At 46.7% G+C, this 22,092-nt stretch overlaps 3 protein-coding genes across 13 annotated transcripts in view; 1 reads left to right on the top strand and 2 right to left on the bottom strand.

Annotated features, from left to right (window-relative positions):
• The window catches only part of TATDN1 (TatD DNase domain containing 1), a 46,184-nt gene extending 38,157 nt beyond the window's left edge, over window positions 1–8,027 (bottom strand). The window contains exon 1 of one of the 4 annotated variants that reach the window (XM_005662855.3): window positions 7,974–8,027. Coding sequence is in view for 1 of the 4 variants with exons in the window: in NM_001244525.1 (NP_001231454.1) it covers window positions 7,974–7,995 (22 nt within the window). In the remaining 3 variants the exon portion in view is untranslated. 4 annotated transcript variants of the gene reach the window in all.
• NDUFB9 (NADH:ubiquinone oxidoreductase subunit B9) lies at window positions 8,064–16,040 on the top strand. The gene is made up of 4 exons (XM_013996497.1): window positions 8,064–8,220; window positions 11,046–11,238; window positions 12,357–12,470; window positions 15,825–16,040. The coding sequence occupies exons 1-4, from the start codon at window positions 8,120–8,122 to the stop codon at window positions 15,954–15,956; spliced, it is 540 nt and encodes a 179-aa protein (XP_013851951.1). The 5' UTR covers window positions 8,064–8,119; the 3' UTR covers window positions 15,957–16,040.
• Window positions 18,089–22,092, bottom strand: part of MTSS1 (MTSS1, I-BAR domain containing) — a 169,967-nt gene continuing 165,963 nt past the window's right edge. For 5 of the 8 annotated variants that reach the window (XM_021088945.1, XM_021088944.1, XM_021088943.1 and 2 more), the window contains one exon: window positions 18,089–21,035. In XM_021088945.1, the coding sequence (XP_020944604.1) occupies window positions 20,335–21,035 (701 nt within the window). In that variant the 3' untranslated portion in view covers window positions 18,089–20,334. The remainder of the gene's footprint in view (window positions 21,036–22,092) is intronic. The other 3 variants (XM_021088949.1, XM_021088947.1, XM_021088946.1) reach the window with 2 other exon arrangements.

Raw genomic sequence — 22,092 nt, 5'->3', positions numbered from 1 at the left:
TAAAAGCCTTATAAAATGTAATTATTCCACTATTATTATTGAGCACAGTATAAATTCTGTACCATGCCCATAACAAATGGAATTTTAGTCGGCATTAGCTGTAGTGTCAGACTACCTTAAGTGGTTGATGCTCCTAATCAAGACATCACTTTTGTTTTCCCGAAACTATGGCATGTACAAGTTCCCGGGCCAGGGATCAAACCTGCGTTGCAGCTGCAGCCTGCACCACAGCTGTGGCAACACCAGATCTTTCACCTTCTGTACCACATGGGAACCCCCTCAACATCATTACTAAATAGCCAAATGTGGATGTTCCTGCTGTGGCTCAGCGGTAAGGAACCCGACTAGTATCCATGAGGATGCAGGTTCAATCAGGGGGTTAAGGGTCCCGCGTTGCTGTGAGCTGTAGGGTAGGCTGACAGGTGCAGATCTGATTCGACCCCCTAGCCTGGGAACCTGCATATACTGCAGGTGTGGCCCTAAAAACTAAATAAATAAATAATAGCCAAATGTAAGTCAGTTTGTTTATATTTTAGATTCAGGATGCAACCATGAAAATAAGCCAAAATCCTGTTTAACTTGTTCAAAATGTTCTGGCACATATGGAACAGTATCTTCTCACTTGAAAAATTCCTATCCTATCAGAAGTATGCCTCCTGATGGAGTTCCTGTTGTGGCGCAGCAGAAACGAATCAGACTAGGAATCATGAGGTTGCAGGTTCTATCCCTGGCCTCGCTCAGTGGGTTAAGGATCCGGTGTTGCCGTGAGCTGTGGTGTAGGTTGCAGACACCGCTCAGATCCTGCGTTGCTGTGGCTCTGGCATAGGCCGAAGGCTACAGCTCTGATTAGACCCCTAGCCTGGGAACCTCCATATGCTGCAGGTGTGGCCCTAAAAAGACAAAAAAGACCAAAAAAAAAAAAAAAGTATGCCTATTGAGAATAAACTAAAAAAATTAAATCCAGTACAAACATCAATTTTTAGCTTGAAAAACTAAGTATACGAGAGATAAGGGCGAGAGAGCCCAACAGGAAGATAAGGAAGCAAAGTGGACAATCACTACCCCTGGCTGGGGGGAATACTGAGGGATTCATCATTTAGTGGCACGTCACCTTATAAGGAGAAGTAATGTTTCTTTTCCATTAATTTTCTTCTTTTATTAGCTGCCTTTAAAAGCTGTATCTGCATTACTGCTAAGAGCTGTCTCCAGTATCAAAGGAGATTTATTTTTTCAAAACAGAAGAAAACCACATCTCCAAGCCGACGCCTCCCTGTCTGGTCTATCCTGCTGTTGCCATGACTTAGGGATACAAAGGGTCAGCCAACAGAGCATTTGATAGAGATGGTTTCAGATTGACTTAGCCTTTAGATATAACTTCAAGCTAACAGGAAATAAAGGTGACTGGAGAACAAGCTATAAACATCACCACCTGGCAAACAGACATATCCAGGAGACAAGTCTTTTGTGGGACAACCAGCCAAATGGCTTGTGCAAGACACTGCCATGAAGAAATTCGCTCGATCAAGCGGAGGGCAAGCTATGGCCTGTGTGCCATTGCCTATTTTTGTTTGTTCCTGAGCTAAAGATAGTTTTACATTTATTTATTTTGTCTTTTTAAGGGCTGCACCAGCAGCATATGGAGGTTCCCAGGCTAGGGGTCTAATCAGAGCTATAGCTGCCGGCCTACACCACTGCCATAGAAACACCAGTTCCGAGCTGCATCTGCCACCTCACCACAGCTCATGGCAACACCGGATCCTTAACCCACCAAGTGAGGCCATGGATCGAACCCACAACCTCATGGTTCCTAGTCGAATTTGTTTCCTAGTTTTACAAACAGTTGGAAGAAAAAAGTCAGAAGAAGCATATATTTTGTGACGTAAAAATTATAAGAAACTCAAGTTTCAGTATCCAAAAAAGTTTTATTGGAACACATAACCCTTTGTTTACAGAGTATCCACAATTGCTTTTGAGTGACAAAGTCAGAGCTGAGTAGTTGCATACGGCCTGCCAAACAAAAAAATATCTATGACCCTTCGAGGAAAAGTTGGCCAATCTCTCCACTAGATTCAAGAATTTAAAGGACGCGCAAATGCAGGGCCCTGGACTGGATGCTGTCTTGCACAAGACCACTTTAGAAAAGAGGCTCCTTCAGAGAGATCCCGTGCCCCTTCCACCATGTAAGGACAGAGTGAGAAGGCACCCACTGCAGGCCAGGAAGAGGGTCCCCACCAGAACGTAACCATGCTGGCACCTCATCTAGGATTTCCCAGCCTTCAAAACTGTGAGAAATAAACCTATTTTTAAAAATGTATTTCTTGGAGTTCCCGTCGTGGCGCAGTGGTTAACGAATCCGACTAGGAACCATGAGGTTGCAGGTTCGGTCCCTGCCCTTGCTCAGTGGGTTAACGATCTGGCGTTGCCGTGAGCTGTGGTGTAGGTTGCAGACGTGGCTCAGATCCCGCGTTGCTGTGGCTCTGGCGTAGGCCGGTGGCTACAGCTCCGACTCAACCCCTAGCCTGGGAACCTCCATATGCCTCGGGAGTGGCCCAAGAAATAGCAAAAAGACAAAAAAAAAAAAAATGTATTTCTTTTATCTTTTTAGGGCCAAACCTGCGGCATATGGAGGTTCCCAGGCTAGGGGATGAACTGGAACTGCAGCTGCTGGCCTATACCACAGCCACAGCAATTCGAGTTCAAAGCTGCATCTGAGACCTACACCACAGCTCATGGCAACACCGGACCCTTAACCCACTGAGCGAGGGCAGGAATCAAACCTGTGTCCTCATGGATGCTAGTTGGGTTTGTTACCGCTGAGCCACGACAGAAACTCCAAAGTTATTGTTTATAAGCTCCCCAGACTGTGGTGTTTTGTTACCACAGTCCAAACAGACTAAGGCAATCTTGTATGTCACCTTCTCTCTCAATCTGTATACACCAAATAGGTGGGTTTTCTCTCATCTCTCGAATCTGTGTACTCTGCCGCCTCCACTACTACAACACTCTCAGCCAAAGCCAGCCTGGATCCACTTCGGCCCCCATTCATTCTGTTCTGCATTTGATGAAGGTTTCTTTTCATTCACGGGACTCTGCACTGTCACTCTTGATACTCACATCATTAACACAAATAATCACAGCTCTGCAAATCTCCAATGCATTCCATATCATTCTCCCTCCTCCCTCAACCCCTTCAGACCCACTGGTCTTCTTTCGCTTGCTCATAAGTGCGATGCACCTTCCTGCCACAGGATGTTTGCACAGGCTGTTCTGTTCGGGACCTTCCTTCTGCCTCACGCTCAATCATTCGGAACGCAGCCCAAGTGAGCTTCCTCAAGGAAGCCTTTTCAGACCTTCCAGTCTTAAGTTTTGTTCCTCATCAAATGCCCAGAGACCCATGTTCCTTTTCTTCAGTGCCCTCTTGTGGTAAAAAGTCATCGTGGCACTTAAGGGGCTGTTTGTCTCCACCACCAGACCCTGACCTACCCACGGAGTCCCAGCATTCAGCACACTGTGTGGCACACAGTGGAGATTCAGTGAAGTATTTGCAGAGTTAATGAATGAATGAGGACCAGGTTGCCCAGGGGAATTCAGGACAAAGAACAGACGATAAGGCGCAGTCCCTATCGAAATGAGATTCAGAAGAGACAGCCAGCAACCCCAACCGGCCTGCTTCTAGGGACAAAGGGCAGGATCAGAACCCTGTTAAAAGAACACAGCTATAGATAAACCTTAGATACCTAAGAGGCCCCAGCTAGTTGGTCCCAAGATGTAGTTATGTTACTAATTACTGCCAGCTCCTTTCTCACTGGCTCATTTGGTGGGAGTGGGAGCAGAGGCTACTAGGATAGGCATCATCTAACCCGTGCTTCATAAACTAGGGGTGTTTCAGAGGACACTGTCACTCTTGAGATTCCCTGGAGTATCAACTTTACTTTGGAAGATTCTTTTTATTTTATTTATTCATTTATTGTGCTTTTTAGGCCTGCACTCTCGGCATATGGAGTTTCCCAGGCTAGAGGTTGAATTGGAGCTACAGCTGCCAGCCTACACCACAGCCACAGCAAAGCAGGATCCAAGTTGAGTCTGCGACCTACACCACAGCTCACCACAATGCCGGATCCTGAACTCACTGAGCCAGGCCAGGGACTGAACTCGCATCCTCATGGATTCTAGTGGGGTTCATTAACCGCTGAGCCATGAAGGGAACTCCAGATTCTTTTAATTTTAAAAGGACACCATGTTATTTCAGAGGTAACACAAAATATCCAAGGAAATTTTGTAAATACATCAAGATTTACACATCATTGCTACCACCCCTACCACCCTGGGATATATAATCCACTCCATGCCCTTAAGTGAACTTTGGCGGGCAAGTTCCCCAGCACAGATGGGCCAGCACTGAAAAGGGACATTCCACTATGTCCCAAGTTCTATCACCTTGCAATAATTAAGCATAGATTCGTATTACTACGCAGCTTGAGGATATAATCACCTGTGGTATGAAACTCAATGTCACAGAAATTAGTCTCAAGCATAACCTAGGACACAATCTTGAAGGGTCCTCTAGGAGACAGCAATGTTTCTGATAAAACACAAAATACATACTTCTGCTTCCTGCCCTCCACCCCCATGTTAGAAACACCGAAGTAGTTGTGTTGGGCAGCCAGTAGTCACGCAATTTGAGAAGGGAAAGATGTAGAAGCTGTTCTAAATCAAAAGCTAAGGCTGTCTTTAAACTCTGGTTTAGTTTCTCATGCACGTGTTTCATGTACAGCTTGTTCATGGACCAATTGTCCCTGGGTCTGATATGGTGTTTTTCAAAGTACGGCTCATGACTTTTTTCTTTTCTGGCAGCACCCCACTGTATGTGGAAGTTCCTAGGCCAGGGATCAAATCTGAGCCTCAGCTGTGGCCATGCCGGATCCTTAACCCACAGGGCCAGGCTGGAGACTGAACTGGTGCTGCCACAGAGACAAGCCAGATCATTAACCCACTGCACCACAGTGGGAACTCCTGCTCAGGCAGACATTCATGCAGCAGGTCATAAGCAGAACTTTTTAAACAGCATGGAATAAATATTAACTATCAGTAAGTCAGAACAACAAAGACAGAATGTGTAGTATGATCCCATTTTTGTTATAAGACCAAAACATCTATTTGTGTATTTTTATGATCCTGTATAAATTTATTTAAAAATTAGGGATGGATATAATTTAAACACCAGTTACCTCAGGGGATTATGCAGAAAAAAAGTTATTCCAATGAAATTCATCTTCTTAAAGAAGTTTTTTCTAGCTTATCTGGTTTAGATTCCTTTATCAATTTTCTTGCCATCTTGGTACTAAAATTACACATTCTTTGACCTACTCATTCATACTTCCACTGAATAGTCACCGTACCAGCCCTAGGAAACAAAGGTAAATACCACCGATTATCTGCCTGAAAAGAGTGCATCTAGTGGGAAAGACAGATACATATTTAATTAAAAACTAATGTGACATAGGGTAGAGTTATAAAGTCTTAAGGAACAAGTGAAAAATCAACTAGGCAAGAGAGTAGTCAGTAGGATATTAGAGGTAGGGCCCAGTGGCCCTAAACTACCACTCTAAAACCTTGTCGGAGACAAGAAACAGCACCTCCAAAGGGCTCATAGGGCATAAAAAGAGTGAGCCTGGAAAAGGCGGCAGGACCGGGCCACAGAAAGGCATTCTGTGTGCCATGTTAAGACATTTCAGCTGGCCCAAGGATGGTGACTGAAATATTTGAAGGAGAAGAAAAATGTAGCTGATATGTTTTTTTATACTGTGGAGGCTACACAGAGGATGAATTTAAGGAGACAAAACTTGAGACAGGGGGTTAATTTTTTTTATTATAAACACAAACCTTGAAAAAAAAAAAGTCTTTTCTTTGGTAAGTGTTTCATGGCTCTTACTCCATCTCCCCCATCAGTTTATCAGAGATTGGAGTAAAGAGGCTGAGATATCTGGAAAGTTTAGAGTTTGTGAGGATCTACCTGCCCCTCAACCCCACCCAAGGCTCTCCCTCAGCCTTTTAAAAAAATGTCTTTTGTGGAGTTCCCGTCGTGGCTCAGTGGTTAATGAATCCGACTAGGAACCATGAGGTTGCAGGTTCGATCCCTGGCCTTGCTCAGTGGGTTAAGGATCTGGCGTTGCCGTGAGCTGTGGTGGAGGTTGCAGACTCGGGTCGGATCCTGCGTTGCTGTGGCTGTGGCATAGGCCGGCAGCTACAGCTCCGATTTGACCCCTAGCCTGGGAACCTCCATATGCAGTGGGAAGCAGCCTTAGAAAACGCAAAAAGACCAAAAAAAAAAAAAAAACTCTTTTGTGGCACTTAACACATTCTCCCTGCCCTTGCTTTTGACTGTACAGACCCTCCTGTGTGAAAACTAACTATACCATGAGATTCTTTGTTTTTTTAAGTGGCCACGCCCACAGCATATGCAAGAGATTGAATTCAAGCTGCAGCTGCAACCTACGCTGCAGCTGCGGCAAAACCGCATCCTTTAACTCACTGCACCTGGCTGGGGGCCTAACCTGGCCTCAGCAGCGACCTGAGCTGCTACAGTTGGATTCTTAGCTCACTGCAGCACAGCAGAACTCCCCAGATTCTTTTTACAATTCCACATACTTAGTACAATGTCTTTGTAAAAAATGTCACTTAAATTAACTCTCAGATCTAAATTTATAATCTTAACCACTCTCCTGAGTGCCAGACATTTCCAATTGCTCAGTAAATATCTCTACCCAAAAGGTCCTATAAGAGTCTGAAACTTAACCGAATCCAAACGGATCTTGCTGTAGCACCCAGCCACTCCCATTACGTTTCCATTTCACATTTAGGTTATTTATCCCAACCCTGAATCATCTCTGTTCTCTCCTTTATCTGACATAAACACTCAGCTGCTAAACGCTGCATACGTATCTCTCTTCTCTTTGTCTCTCCCGTTTCCGGTGTCGTAGTTCAAGCTCTGAAATGCTTCTCTGCCTCTCCCTACGCCCCACCAAACCTAACAGCTGTCAGGATTACTGTACTAAAGCAGAGATGTGATCACTGTCATTTTCCACCTTCAAGTAGCTGGAAACTTCACAAAAACAAGGATCATGCCCAGCTTTACCCACTGCTGTATCCCATAGCCCAGGGCCCCCAATATGTACTGGCCCTCAATGATTTACTTAATGAATGCTCCTGGTGAAAAGTCTTCAGCGAGGCTCTACTCTATACACAGTAAAATTAACCTCATCAAGACATTCGAGTCCCAAGTTACCCTTCCAATCCTAGCTCTCACACTGTCCCATACTTGTAAATGCCTGATACAAGTATGCTTATTCCTTTAGTTTCTGTCGCATTTTCCCTCTCTTGTTCTACCCATGCTGAATGGATTACCGTACTTGTCAGGTAATAGAACTTGTTTCTCTTCCCGCTATTTATGCCGTCAGTTTCCCCACCAGATGGGGATGACAGCAGAGCAGGGACCTGGCCTGTATTCCTAGGCCGGTGCCGGGCAAACCAGGGTCGAACCAGGGTCGTTCAGTAACTGCGATATGAACGCACGAATTAGCGAATAAACGGGTGCCTCGAAGCTATCCTCCTCTCCACCGCGGAGACGGGAAAAGGCGGGAGGTGCAGAAGGGATGGAGGGTCAGCTAGGGACTGGCCTTCTGGGGTTTTTTTGGTAGCTCTGCCTCCTTTTATCTTTTTATTCAATACAACGCATGCTGGGAAAAGCATAAATCATAATGCAGCTCGTGAATTTCCACAAATAAGCACACCCGTGAAGCCAGCACCCAAACCGCGATCCTGAACATTATTAGCACCCAGAAACCTCCCCGCGCCCTCTTCCATAGGGTGCACTTTCAACCCGCAAAGAGCCGGAGAGCTCACATCCTGGGCCCTCCGGCGGCGGTGGGCGACGCCTGAGGATTGCAAGGCCAAAGATCCAGGAAAAGTCTTACCCACGAACTTGAACCGGCTCATGACTGCAGCCCTGGCTCCTCCCCGGCGGAAGCGGAAGTGGCCGCCGCTCGCCCCGCCCTTCCGGGGAAGCCCCACCCCTCGTTTTCCGGCAGCGCCCGCGGCCGCTGAAGGTGAGCGGGCCGTCATGGCTTTCTCGGCGCCGGCGGCCTACCTGACCCACCAGCAGAAGGTGCTGCGGCTTTATAAGCGGGCGCTGCGCCACCTGGAGTCGTGGTGCGTCCACAGGTGAGAGAGGGGGACCCACGGCGCGGGGAGGTGAGGCGGAGGCCTCCACGGAGGCCGAAAGGCCCTAGTGACCCGGGGGGAGGGGAGAGAGGTGTCAAGGACTTCGGGAACGGGGTGGAAGGCGACGTCTCGACCCACAGAGCCCCCGCGTAGACCCGGGTTCGAATGCAGACTTCGTCGCCCGCAGGTGCGCGAGACCTTGAAGAATTGCTTATTTGGCCCAGGCCTCACTTTTCTGATCAGGAAAATGGACACAGGACCCAGTGTCGAGGGTGGCATGTCGATTAAGAAAGTGCCTCCGGCGTTCACTAAGTAATAGTTTTCTTCATGACCTTCTCGTTCCTAATATTAGCAGTAATAATCTATGCATATTTTCTCTTGTCCTCACAACTCTGGGAGTTAGGGATTATTTGGCCTTATTTTATAGATGAGGAGAGAGAAGCTAGAGAGTAATTTGTTCAAGGCCCTGAATCTGGTAAGTGGCCAGCCAGGATTAAAACTCAGGTGTCTTAACCACAAAGCATCATTATCCTTCCCATCAGCTTTTCTTGTTTTAGCTTCATCCATTCCTTTTTATTATCTTCACATTGCATGAATTCTCATCATCTCTCTCTCTTCATCTAAGATTAGTCATAGAACATATTCATAAAACATACAGATTTTTGTGACCTACACGCAATGCATGGTGGGGTGACAACCCAAAATGTGTGAATGCCAGACCTCCACTCCCTTAGCCAAATCCTAAAACCTTGTCCCACAAAGAAGGGCCTTTGAGAAAAACCTCTAAACAATGAGAAACTGAGTACATCTGGAAGAGTTGTGGAAAGGATCCTTGATTGCATATATGGGCTTATTGTAAAGTCATTGACCTACTTCTCTTTGCTAAGTAGGAAGATGGCCAGGTTCAAGGTTGTAAGATTAATTACTTCCCTAATTTCTCCTTATTCATTCATCTGACAGAATTTGCATTCCAGGTGTATGCTGACTGATGCATAAATAAGCCTATAAGGCTTCTTTCTCATCTGTAGCAACTAGTGGATAAATGGGGAAGATGGACCTATAAACAAATAGATAACATGGAGAATTATCAGTTATATAAAAAGGAAGGAAGTTGAGCCGTCAAGAATTCTACATATAGAGTTCCCATCGTGGCTCGGTGGTTAACGAATCCGACTAGGAACCATGAAGTTGTGGGTTCGATCCCTGGCCTTGCTCAGTGGGTTAAGGATCCAGCATTGCTGTGAGCTGTGGTGTAGGTTACAGACTCGGCTTGGATCCTGCTTTGCTGTGGCTCTGGAGTATGCCAGTGGCTACAGCTCCAATTCGACCCCTAGCCAGAGAACCTCCATATGCCACGGGGGTGGCCCAAGAAATGGCAAAAAGACAAAAAAAAAAAAAAAAGAATTTTAATCTGAGGGAGTTCCTGTTGTGGCTCAGTGGGTTACCAACCCGACTAGTATCCAAGAGGATGCAGGTTTGATCCCTGGCCTCTCTCAGTGGGTTAAAGGGTTCAGCGTTCCTGCGGCTGTGGCATAGGCCGACAGTCCCAGTTCCCATCCAACCCCTAGCCTGGGAACTTCCACATGCCACAGGTGTGGCCCTTAAAAAAAAAAAATTTCTACATCTTAGAAAAAGTTCAGTCTTAAGAAGAAAGGATAAAGTAGTAACTATGATAAAACTAATTTAGCATTTCTTTAAGTCTCATTAAAATCTTTTCTCCAGTACTTGATTGATTTTTTTTTTCTTCCATTTGCCCTCAAAGTGCTGTTTGTTCTGCATGGGTCCGTCCTAGTCCCTTGGTTATTGCTATGTAAAGTTTGGGTAACCCATCTAACACTGGGACTTTGTTACACCTAGCCTCATTTGTCGCTAGAGCTGTATTTCCAGCTGTTAAATTACCTACAGTTCTCTGAAACGGAACCTGTTCTCTTTTCACTACCTCATTTTGGTTCTTCTCCCAAATTCCCTGGCTCAGCTAATGGTATTCCTAGTGATCATTCAGCTTTAAGTCTTAGCATTATTTTCAAGAACTCCCTACTAAACCACTATGCCAACGACATACATACTTGTTTGCCACGTACAATTGGATGTGGTTTTTGTAAATTCTCTTCCCAATATAATAATATTAGTAGCTGACACTGGGCCCTGGGGTGTACCAAGCACTGTCTGAAGTGTGTTTATATGTTTTACCTTCTCAAGTCTTTAGGGCAACCCTAAGGTATCGATAAGGTCATGGAGGAGGAGGAACCCATGGCCTAATTACTTTAATTTACCCTAGATTACACAGCAAGTAACTGCTGAGCTAAGATTTAGCCCTAAGCAATCTGACCTGATAGCCCACTCTAATAGCTTTGTAGTCTAAGTGCTTCTCTCCTGTCACCATCCATCACTATTGCCTGCTTTAGGCCGTTGTCATCTGAGGCCTGGAATACTATCAAAACCCCAGAAATGATCTCTGCCCGTGGTTTCTTCTAGAAACTGACACTTGCCTAAGGTGTCGGTCAGAATTCAAACCCAGGTTTGTCTGTTACAGCAGTATTGTTTCTACCCTGCCTTCGACATCTTTGTATCTCCAGAATTTAGCACCCAGCACAAGGTAGGAGGAAATTCATTAAGAGGACAACAGTACAGTAGCTTTTGCTGCTGGTGTTCGGGACTCTGCCAAGGAAGCTGTCGTGATGATGCAGCTGCTCCATAGGCAGGGCCTGGGAAGTTCCCCTACTCACCTGGAAGGCGTTAGCGGAAGTACCGCCCCTTGTCAGATGGTAATACTGCCCAATTGAGTAGATAAAACATTTCTAATCTCTCAATCATTCTGGTTGAAGGGACAAATACCGGTACTTTGCTTGTTTGATGAGAGCCCGATTTGATGAACACAAGAATGAAAAGGATATGGTGAAGGCCACCCAGCTGCTGAGGCAGGCCGAGGAGGAATTCTGGTACGGTCAGCACCCTCAGCCATACATCTTCCCCGAGTCTCCTGGGGGCACCTCCTACGAGAGATACGAGTGTTACAAGGTGGGTGAGCACCACAGGGGTCTCGAGCCCCAAACCTCAGCCGCGGAAACCACTTGCCCTTTTAGGGGCAGCTAGGAGATTCCTTTCCTGACAGTTAGCCTTTTTCTCATGTGTTAGTTTGCTCTCTCCCAGGTGCTATCAAGACTTTTCTTTCCAGGAGTTCCCGCCCTGGCGCAGCGGAAACGAATCTGACTGGGAACCATGAGGTTTCGGGTTCAATCCCTGGCTTCACTCAGTGGGTTGAGGATCCGGCATTGCCGTGAACTGTGGTGTGGGTCACAGACGCGACTCGGATCTGGCGTGGCTGTGGTGTAGGCTGGCGGCTACAGCTCCGATTTGACCCCTAGCCTGGGAACCTCCATTATGCCGCAGGTGCGGCCCTAAAAAGACAAAAGACCAAAAAAAAAAAAAAAGAAAGAAAGAATTTTCTCTCCAAATTTAGTTCCAAGGTCTTGCAGTATACTTTTTTGGCAGAGGGCTAAAGGACTTGGAAAATAATTCTTTTTCAGACTTCAGAGTTAACCAGTTTCATTTGGTGCTCAGTGTTTCTAAGAAATTCTAAGTGGTGTCCAAGTAACATAAAGCACTCTGGATATCTGGACAACGCAGATGGGGGAATGGTGCCGGTTCTCTTTGGACTGACTTGCTGTATGTTTTCAACCCTAGGCTGTTTTACTCTAAGGCATACTCCTTTATCTCGGTCCTCTGCTAACCATTGCGTAGTGTTCAAAAGAGTCCAATTAAAAAATGCTCCTTGGGGGAGTTCCTGTCGTGGCTCAGTGGTTAAGGAATCCAACTAGGAACCATGAGGTTGAGGGTTTGGTCCCTGGCCTTGCTCAGTGGGTTAAGGATCCGGCGTTGCCGTGAGCTGTGGTGTAGATTGCAGACCCAGTCAGATCTGGTGTTGCTGTGGCTCTGGCACAGGCCGGCGGCTACAGCTCCGATTGGACCCCTAGCCTGAGAACCTCCATATGCCATGGGAGTGGCCCAAGAAATGGCAAAAAGACAAAAAAAAAAAAAAAAATCTCCTTGATTTTTGTTTTCTATCTCACGAGCAGACCCTTCCCATGCCATGTAAATGTCCCGTAGAATGACGCTGTGATTTCCTCTCCCGACAGGTTCCTGAGTGGTGCTTAGATGACTGGCATCCTTCTGAGAAAGCCATGTATCCTGATTACTTTGCCAAGAGAGAGCAGTGGAAGAGACTTCGGAGAGAAAGCTGGGAGCGAGAGGTGAGTCTTGCCTATGTTTTTCTTTGGTCAACACCCAGAAGGAGCTGAGGTTCTGTTCCCCATGTGCAGAGGTCCAGGTTCCAGCTCTGACAGTTACTTTGGCCCCTTGCCTCTCAGATATACTTTCACTTTCAAGTGTGTTAAATGGAACATCTGCACCTGTCTTAAAAATAGATTAAAATGTGTTCCCTGGTCTTTTGGCTTTTCTGTTCTCTAATTTTGCCTCCCCCACTTCCCCTCCCTAGTCCTTGGCCTCCTTACCTTGCTCTACTCAACATTCCCTTAACTTTCGCCACTAGTGCTATGGGCATTTTTTTTTTCAACTCATGATGTCTGATTTATATTTTAAAAAGCTCGATCTTGCTGTAGTTTGAAGAATATAGTGGAGAGGGTAAGGGGTTATTGCAGTAGTTTTAGTTCAGAGATCATGGCAGCCAGCACTAGAGTGGATGCGGTGGAATTGGAAGGAGATTCAGGATGTTGTTTGGAGAGATAGGAAGCATGATTGGTTATTAGGGATGAAGGACAAGGAAGAATCAAGAATGAGTTCCAGGTTTTAAGCTTCAACATCTGGAGTTTGGTGGTGGTGTTACTGAGATAGGGAAGAGAGGGGGGAAAACAGATGTCAGAAGGACAATCAAGTGTTCAGTTTTATTTTTATTTTTTTGTTTTTTTTAGGGCTGCACCTCGGCCTATGGAGGTTCCCAGGCTAGGGGTTGAATCGGAATTACAGCTGCGGGCCTATGCCACAGCAACACCAGATCTGAGCCGAGTCTGTGACCTACACCACAGCTCACGGCAGCGCCGGATCCTTAACCCACTGATTGAGGCCAGGGATCGAACCCACAACCTCATGGTTCCTAGTCAAGATTCGTTTCCACTGCGCCACAATGGAAACTCCAAGTGTTCAGTTTTAAATTTATGTTTAAGGATGTTAAATTTGGAGTTCACGCAATGACTCAGCAGGTGAAGAACCTGTCATTGTCTCCTTGAACCGACAGGTTCCATCCCTGGCTTTGCTCAGTGGGTTTAGGATCTGGCGTTGCCACAAGCTGCAGATGTAGGTTGCAAATGTGGCTCCAATCCACTGTTGCCGTGGCTGTGATGTAGGCTTCATTTGCAGCTCCGACTTGACCCCTAGCTCGGGAACTTCCATGTGTCATAGGTACAGCCAATAAAAAAGAAAAAAATAGTTAAATTTGGGAATCCCTGTGAGACATCAAGTGTCAGAAGTGGGTGATTTTTTGGATGTAAGAATCTGGAATTCGAGAGATTTTAGCTCAGAATAGAAGTTTTTGAATTACCAGTTGTTTTAAAAGCCATGGGATTTGGAGTGAATGGCCTCTTGTGGGTGCCCTTCCCTGTGTAAAGGAACTGGATAAAGATGGAAGGAAGCAACAGAAATGGATGCGATTGAGAGAGTAGAGAGACAAGTCTTGCGCCCTCCCACTTGGAGGGGTCAGGACCCCAGAGACTGAGCCAGGAGGGTGTGACAGGCCCAAGAAAAAGTGTTTCGGGAGTGGGCAGGGCTTAGCCTTCCTTGCCTTAGTGGAATAGATTGAGTGCCGGAAATAACATCCACAGATTGGGGCTACAGTTAAGGGCATTGCTGGCCTCGGTTCAGTCCTTTCCTAATCACACAGAAAAGGTGGTCGGAGGGCGAGGGAGAGAAAACTGAAGGGAGGGAGGACAGTCCTTGGACCTGTGCGGAGAACAGAGAAATGGCCAGTAACTGGAGGCTAAGAGACGATTTTCTTTTAAGCTATATAATAATCTGTGTATGCTGACTAGATTTGCAGTGATCAAGAAACAGAGTGTTGCAGAGAGATGGAAGAGGTACAAAAGGCAAGATTTTGAGGAGAGATGGGGTCCTGAAAGGAGGAGAGATTCTAACTCCATTCTAATCAGACAGTGATGTATATAATTATCTTTGGGCCAGAAGTTTTGATGATAGGGAAGTGACAGACTTCAATGTCAGAGCTTCTCTATTTCAAGTGAAATAAGAGGAAAAGCCCGGAAGGGAGTGCTGTGTGTTTGGAGAAACTGGAAAAGATGTGAAAATCGTGGGGAGAAGATGAGCTTGCTGGAGAATAGCAGCAAGGTTGGCACGCGGTAGTGAAGGCCCATCTGAAGTTGGGAACATCTGCATTGTGACTTTAGCAATACTGAGCTGTATAGGCGCGCAGGCTTGAAGGTAGACACATGGTTGTCTGCCATTGAGAGCGATGGGGCACTTGAGGTTATTCAAGAGGGAGTGGTTGTCTTGCTGGATTAAGGAGGGAAGTAGATGGGGGCTGATGCAGAGAAGGGCGACTTGGGTGTGAGGACCTATGAACTGGCAGCTGCTGGGAGTTTCAAGATTTTCAAGGGGACATTTAAGCAAATGAGCTGCAAGGGGGACACTGGTTGGATTCACTACTTGAATTCATGACTTGTGATCAAGGAGGGCAGTGTTTTCTATGAAGGGTCTCAGCATTTGGGAACTTAGGGTATATTTATTTATGGAGAGCAGCAGGTTCATTCTGCAGGTGATAATATGATAACCTCCTCTGCAAAATCGATCCTCCTCGGAGTTCTCGTGTGGCCCAGCAGGTTAAGGATTCAGCATTGTCACTGCAGTGGCTTGGGTTGCTGCTGTGGCGTGGGTTCAGTTCCTGGCCTGGGAATTTCTGAACGCTGAGGCCGTGGCTGAGACAAACAAACAAACAAAAAACCAAAACAAACAGTTTCTCCTTTACTTATTCTGTCAACATTATTAAATGGCACATGTGCTTGAGGCTTGGGTTAGCCACAATCTGGAATTGGTTTTTCTGGAGGAAGCTTCAGAAAATCATGGATCTGGAAAGTGGGTGTCTCGGGTCTCCTCTTTTGTGACGTGATGGTCTTGGAGATGGCTGGGCAGCAGGGGACAGAACTGAGCATATTTGCGTATGTGATCTCATGTTCTGTTTTGGTTGCTATTCGTGGGGCTTTCAATACTCCTAGTATATTCAAATTGAGGTTTCTTAAGGGTGCTTTTGGAGACTGCTTAGCTGAAACATAAGAATAAACATTTCAACAGGTGGGGGGATCCAAACGAGGGGGAATTGGAATGGTCAGTTGTCGGGGTTTTGCTTAATGAGTAAGAGGCGGGGCCGGAGGGTTTCTTCTCAGCTCTGCTGTCTTAAGATTGGGAACACCTTAAAGGAGAACAGCTTTGGTGTTTGAGTTAAAATGTGGACATAAAAACAATGCGCTTCAGTAGTGAGGATCAGTGTGTCATGTGACACCGCAGAAGCACTGCTGACACTTCTCTGGGGCAGAGACTGGACCGTCAGTTCACCTCCTTTTCTGTTGTTCCTTACCCTCCTGTAGGTTAAGCAGCTGCAGGAGGAAACCCCACCTGGCGGTCCCAGAACTGAAGCTTTGCCTCCAGCCCGAAAGGAAGGCGATTTGCCCCCACTGTGGTGGCATATTGTGACCAGGCCCCGAGAACGGCCCATGTAGGGGAAGATGCCTCACCAGTCCCACGTGCAAGTGAAATAAATTATAGGACATACGCTTGCCCTAATAAAGTAACTCAATATGGTATGGCCAGTGTGTTCTTCTGAGGGGCACAGGATGCTGGGTGACTGGGCCACTGTCGTTTTCTTACTAGCTGTGCACGTAAAGTATGTTTTCTTTTTTTCTTTTGTCTTTTGTCCTTTTAGGGCCGCACCCGCGGCATATGGAGGTTCCCAGGCTTGGGGTCCAATCAGAACCGTAGCTGCTGGCCTACACCAGAGCCATAGCAACGCCAGATCCGAGTCGCGTCTGCAATCTGCATCTCAGCTCACCACAACACCAGATCCTTAACCCACTGAGCAAGGCCAGGGATCAAACCCCGCAACCTCATGTTTCCTAGTTGGATTTGTTTCCGCTGCACCAAGACGGGAACTCCTGAAGTATGTTCTTTTCTTCCCCATTAAGTCTTATAGGCAACATGTGCTGTTAAGGGGACAACTGCAGGAGTTCCCCTGTGGCACAGCAGCTGGGGTCACTGCAGAGGTGCAAGTTCTACCCCCAGCTCAGCGGCCTGGGAACTTCCATAAGCCACAGGTGCAGCTGTTTTTAAAAAAAAAAAAACTGCTGGAGAGCCAGATGCAAGATTTACTGGAACATGGAGTTCCCGTCGTGGCGCAGTGGTTAACGAATCCGACTAGGAACCATGAGGTAGTGGGTTCGGTCCCTGCCCTTGCTCAGTGGGTTAACGATCCAGTGTTGCCGTGAGCTGTGGTGTAGGTTGCAGACGCGGCTTGGATCCCACGTTGCTGTGGCTCTGGCGTAGGCCGGCGGCTACAGCTCCGATTTGACCGCAAGATTTACTGGAACATGGAGTTCCCGTCGTGGCGCAGTGGTTAACGAATCCGACTAGGAACCATGAGGTAGTGGGTTCGGTCCCTGCCCTTGCTCAGTGGGTTAACGATCCAGTGTTGCCGTGAGCTGTGGTGTAGGTTGCAGACGCGGCTTGGATCCCACGTTGCTGTGGCTCTGGCGTAGGCCGGCGGCTACAGCTCCGATTTGACCCCTAGCCTGGGAACCTCCATGTGCCGCAGGAGCAGCCCAGAGAAATAGCAAAAAGACAAAAAAAAAAAAAAAAAAAAGATTTACTGGAATAAACTCGAGTTGAAAGATTAACTGTAGTGACTGGAAGGCATTAAAAGCTGAGAGTGACAGTTTGCCCATACTGAGGATGTATTTCTTCAGTTTTCTAAAAAGTTCACTAGTGGAATGTTAGCTTTGACCGAAGGACCACTCTAAGAAGCACACATTCAACAAATAAACATGGATTTAATAAGATTCTCTCACAGTAATCTTTTTTTTGGCCGAGTCTGTGGCATGTGGAAGTTCCCAGGCCAGGGACCGAATCCTCACCAGAGCAGCAACCCAAGCTGCTGCAGTGACAACAGCCAGATCCCTAACCCACTGTGCCACAAGGGAACGCTGGGATTCTCAGGAGTGGAGTTTGATGGCTGGGGTTAAAGGATCCAAACAAGAGGACACTCTCTGCTTATTCTGAAGGCAGTTTTCCAGCTTTGCTTCCTCTACCGTAGCTTGGACTGTCTTAAGACACAAAGGTACAGGTAGGAGTTCCCGTTGTGGCTCAGCTGTAACAACCCGACTAGTATCCATGAGGATGTGGGTTTGATCCCTGGCCTTACTCGGTAGGTTAAGGATCTGGCGTCGCTGGGACCTGTGGTGAGGTTCACAGATGTAGCTGTTGGCTATGGTATGGGCTGGCAGCTGCACTTCCGATTCGACCCAGAGCCTGGGAACTTCCATATGCCACAAGTGTGGCCCTAAAAAGAGGGGGAAAGAAAAAGGTAACAGAACTCTATTAATAATGTCTCCCCCACCCCCAAAGATAAAGCCACTTTTAAAACTCAACCAAACCCAGCTAGTTATCGTTTTTAGTAACTCATTGGAACTATTAGGTCAGGCAAGTTGTGCCCTTAGGGTACATAACAATCCCCCAAATTATGTTTTGTCATTTTGTAACTAAACTCAATCTGAGTCTCGGTCCATCTTCTAACATTTGAGGAAGACCTCCACCTGAATTTTAATAAGACTTGAAATGCAGGGCTTTTTTTTTTTTTTTTCTAGTGGTTCTTTATTTATAATGTAGGCTGAAGCAACTATTACAAGGTAGAAGGGAGACACATTACACAATTGTTATTTATACAAGTTTAGAACAAAAAACTGCACAGGGAGAGGTCAACTCTCGGTACAAACTAGCAACTAAAGCACAATAATTTACCTTTAGAAACGATTTCTTTATTTTTAGCTGTGACACTGCTTTTACAATATGCAAAAACACAAACAGAACTACCCAAAGTGTTTTGTCACATTCTTTCTACATTGAATTTGGCAACATTTTATATTAAATTTATTCAGATTATACTAACGTTTAAAAACTAAACAAGTGAAAAGCTGTACCGCGGTACAGTTACATCCATTTATTTCAAAGGTTTAAAATACCACTTTTATCTATTGTAATTACCTTGCAGTGATTTCTGCTTTTGCAAAAACCATCTCAAGCATCATATGCACAATGCATCAGCTACTTTTAGTCATCAAGATTGGTGGGCTAAACCACAGGCACTACTGTTGCTTATATTCTGTAAAAGGAGCTTGTTTTTCAAAGAAAAAAAGCTTAAATAGTTTCTAATAATCATGCCTTTGCTTGAAAGCCATAACATAAAGTGTTCTTGAGCAATCACAGCAGTGTTAAAGGTTAATATATAGAACAGTGACTATACAGGTACGTTTGTCACATCCAATGCAGTTACGTATTAAAGCATAAGATTATGTAATTGAGGATTAGAGCCAACAGATCTGCAGGGTCTGTGGGGCCCACCAGGCTCCTTTCCCTTGAGAGGTCGGGACCCCAGACAAGCACATTCAACTGACCTGACAACTCAGGGCTGGCTTTCCTTTTTAAACACCACTGCATTCTCTAAATGTGACCCCTTTAAATCTACAAACCTCTGTTGGCTTTAGGGAATGAGCATTACAACAAATTTAACTTTCACCTAAAAAACAAAAGACATAATAAGTCCATTCCAAAAAACGTTACCTAGAATACCAAAAAAAAAAAAAAAAAAAAAAGGGACAGTATAGTGGTCAGATTCCCAGTGACACGAACTCAATCCTCCTCTCATCGATGTTTCCGTATGAAGCCAATTAACTGCCATTTATTTAAAAGAAGATAAGAAAAACAAGCCCCCAGACTGGTAAACACATTGGCAAGTTGCTGGACTCCAGGCTGGTTACCCTTGTTAAATCCGTTTGAGTTTTTTCAAAATATTTGGGCTTTTCAACGGCCCAGCCTGCTGGGCACAGTTAAGTAGAAGGCATTTGCTATATCTAAGAATTCCCTGCTATCATTTTAAAATGTCTTCACATTTCAAAAACTGCCTTACCCTTTTGGATGTATTTGGATTCAGTGAAAGTGGGTATAACAGACGAGTAACGGAAGTGGGGGATTCTACGTCTACCCAGTGGCAGCAGCATGCACGGGACGGGAGGTGGGTGCTGGGTGCAGTCAAGAGGAATCGTGGGAGAAAGGAAGTCCTTACGCGCCCTACGGAGACAAACACTGCAATCCGGTATGGCTTATTTGGATGCATTTACCGTGAAGCTACTAGAAATTCAACCTACAAGGCTACTCTTAAATGTAACAGGATTGGCTATGCTGACGGTGTGCCCCTCCCACGACCCTCCCCCCCAACCCCAACCCCATCTACCATCTCCAGCTGACTTCCCTCCGAATATTGCTCATTAATCGTGACCCCTGCTTTCCTCATCCAGAACTTGGTACATTTGAATAAGAACTTTTACCCCTTTTTCCATTTTGTTTGTACATTAAAATAACTTGAATTTGCTTCTAAGCCAGACTACTACAATGCATCTACAAAAGCCTGCAAGAAAAAAAACAAAACAAAACAAAAACGAAAAGGCTAAGTATAGTTACCCTTTTTTCTGAAATTAACTACTTCGTGGTTCCCCTGCCCGACCTCCCCCCGACCCCTTATGCATTTAAAATTTTACAAAGACTTGTAAAAAAGTTAAATGGAATTTGGCACCTTCAGAAAAATCAAAAGGGAAACTAAGATTAAAATGCGCAGAAAGAAAACGGTCAGTATTTACAAATTAAAAGATCAGGGTTATGTCAGTTACATGTGTTGCTTTGAATACTTATCTAAAGGTGTCGGGTATTTTCAAAAGAGCTGTGTTCTAGTTGCCTACAAAATCTTTCATCTGATTCTAGACTGGAATGGATCAAGACCAATTAGGTTTTGTTAATCAGCCAGTTCAGGCCCCACTGGCAGCACTGCTCGGGAGCCTAAGAGAAGCGGGGGGCCGAGCGGTCGTTGGTGGTGGTCTTCTTCAGCTTCACGCCCCTGCGGATGGCGTTGAGCATGTCTTCACCCTGCGGGGCCTCCCTCGGGCTCAGGTCTGCAGGGTCACTCTCTGCAGTCTGGCCTGGGGAGGCAGTGGCACTTGGGGGATCCCTTTCCTGGTCTTCGGCCTCGCTTTCTGGAATCGCCTGTCTGTGCTCCTCGGGGATGCTTGGCTTGGGGCCTGGAAGAGGAGGGTTGACGGAGGCTTGGCCGCTCCACGTGGAGGAGGGCATGCCGGTGACACCCTGGGGGCCCTCGCCCGCGGACGGCGACTCGGGGCTGTGCTCACCCCGCTCCTCGGGCCCATCGGGAGGGGCCGGCAGCACCCCAGGGAGATCTGGGACCGTGGGGGTCTTGACAGGGATCACCGGGGTCTTGATGGGGATGGGACCGGCTCCTATGGTCCCCCGGCGGACAGAAGGCTTGGTGGAAGGGGTCCGTCGGATGGTTGCAACCCCTGGGGTGACCATGGCGGGTCCAAGGGTGGTGGGGAGGCCAGCCGTCGAGGCCGGACGCTTGGCTTGGAACATCCGTCGGTAGGACTGGCTGATGTCACTGTTTCTTGGGATGGTGGAGGATTTGTCAAACTCCTGCTGATCGGCCTCCTGGTCACCGCTTACAGAGAAATAATCGTAATCTGAAACTGATCATGGGATCTGATTAGAAGTCTCCAAGGCAGCAGCAGGGCTTCTGGATTCTTTCGGGGAGGGCAAGAGGCACCAGAGGCCAGGAACTTCACCCACAAACTCATCCCCAGCTTCCCCGGGTTCGTGGCCATCCTTTGAAGTCCCCAGCATCTAAAAACCCTCGACAGGGATGGTCGTTTTGTTCAGCGGACACAGCAGGCCGGCCCTCTGAGGGCTGGGTGGTGAAGAACACAAACCTGCCGGGCTGCAGTGAGGCCGCCTCTGAGCCTCCCTGGGAGGAGTCAAGGGGGTGGAACAAGGAAATAACCTGGAATTTGACACAAGAGGCGACCTCCACACGGACCATCACAGAGCTCACTACCTGCCTCGAAATCAACGCTTGAGGCTAGAAAAACAATGGAGCCACTGGCAATGAGTCTCCGGAAACAAGCACAAAGATAGGTCCCACCAGTGAGGTGTGCTCATGTCCTCTCCAAATATGGGGTCATGTGGCGGGGGCATCTCAGAGCACGTTGCTGAACAGCAGCACTCTGCCATCTGGGCCAGGTCAGTGCTGTGCTGTGTATTAGAGGGTGTTGAGCAGCATCCTTGGACATCTAGATGCTAGGAGCACCCCCTCCAGTGCCACAACCAAAAATGTCTGCCAGCATTGCCGAATGTCCCCTAGATTGAGACTCGCACCAACGGACTGCCAAGAGGCTTGTCAGTGGGCAGGGGGTGAAGGGGCAGGTTCACAGAGAATTTGGCTGGGATAGGTTGAGTCTGGACTTCAGACTCTGACAGACCTTAGATTCAAATGACTCACGCTGCTTCTTATTAGTTGAGTGCACTTGGGCAAGTTTCTAAGCCTCAGTCTCTACATATGTACAATGGGTACAAAAACACATAGTACATAAGCCATTGTAAAGGGTAAACAGGAAAATCGAGGGCTTAGCACACCAAGTGCCCAACATACATAATGTCATTATCATCAACAGCATCTGTCTGATTCAACTTGGGAACTGCCCTGTACCCTGATCGCCAAACACAAGCAAAGCTGTGAAAGCCCAGTCA

This window comes from Sus scrofa, chromosome 4, assembly GCF_000003025.6.
Source record: "Sus scrofa isolate TJ Tabasco breed Duroc chromosome 4, Sscrofa11.1, whole genome shotgun sequence".
Lineage (NCBI taxonomy): Eukaryota > Metazoa > Chordata > Mammalia > Artiodactyla > Suidae > Sus > Sus scrofa.
This window is presented reverse-complemented; position numbering and strand designations above follow the sequence as displayed.

Excerpts from the sequence above, each read along its gene's own strand:
- NDUFB9 (XM_013996497.1), top strand. The coding sequence starts at position 8,120 with ATGGCTTTCTCGGCGCCGGCGGCCTACCTGACCCACCAGCAGAAGGTG. Across the intron at positions 8,221-11,045 it reads GAGTCGTGGTGCGTCCACAG|GGACAAATACCGGTACTTTG; the intron begins GTGAGAGAGGGG and ends TTCTGGTTGAAG. Across the intron at positions 12,471-15,824 it reads GAGAAAGCTGGGAGCGAGAG|GTTAAGCAGCTGCAGGAGGA; the intron begins GTGAGTCTTGCC and ends ACCCTCCTGTAG.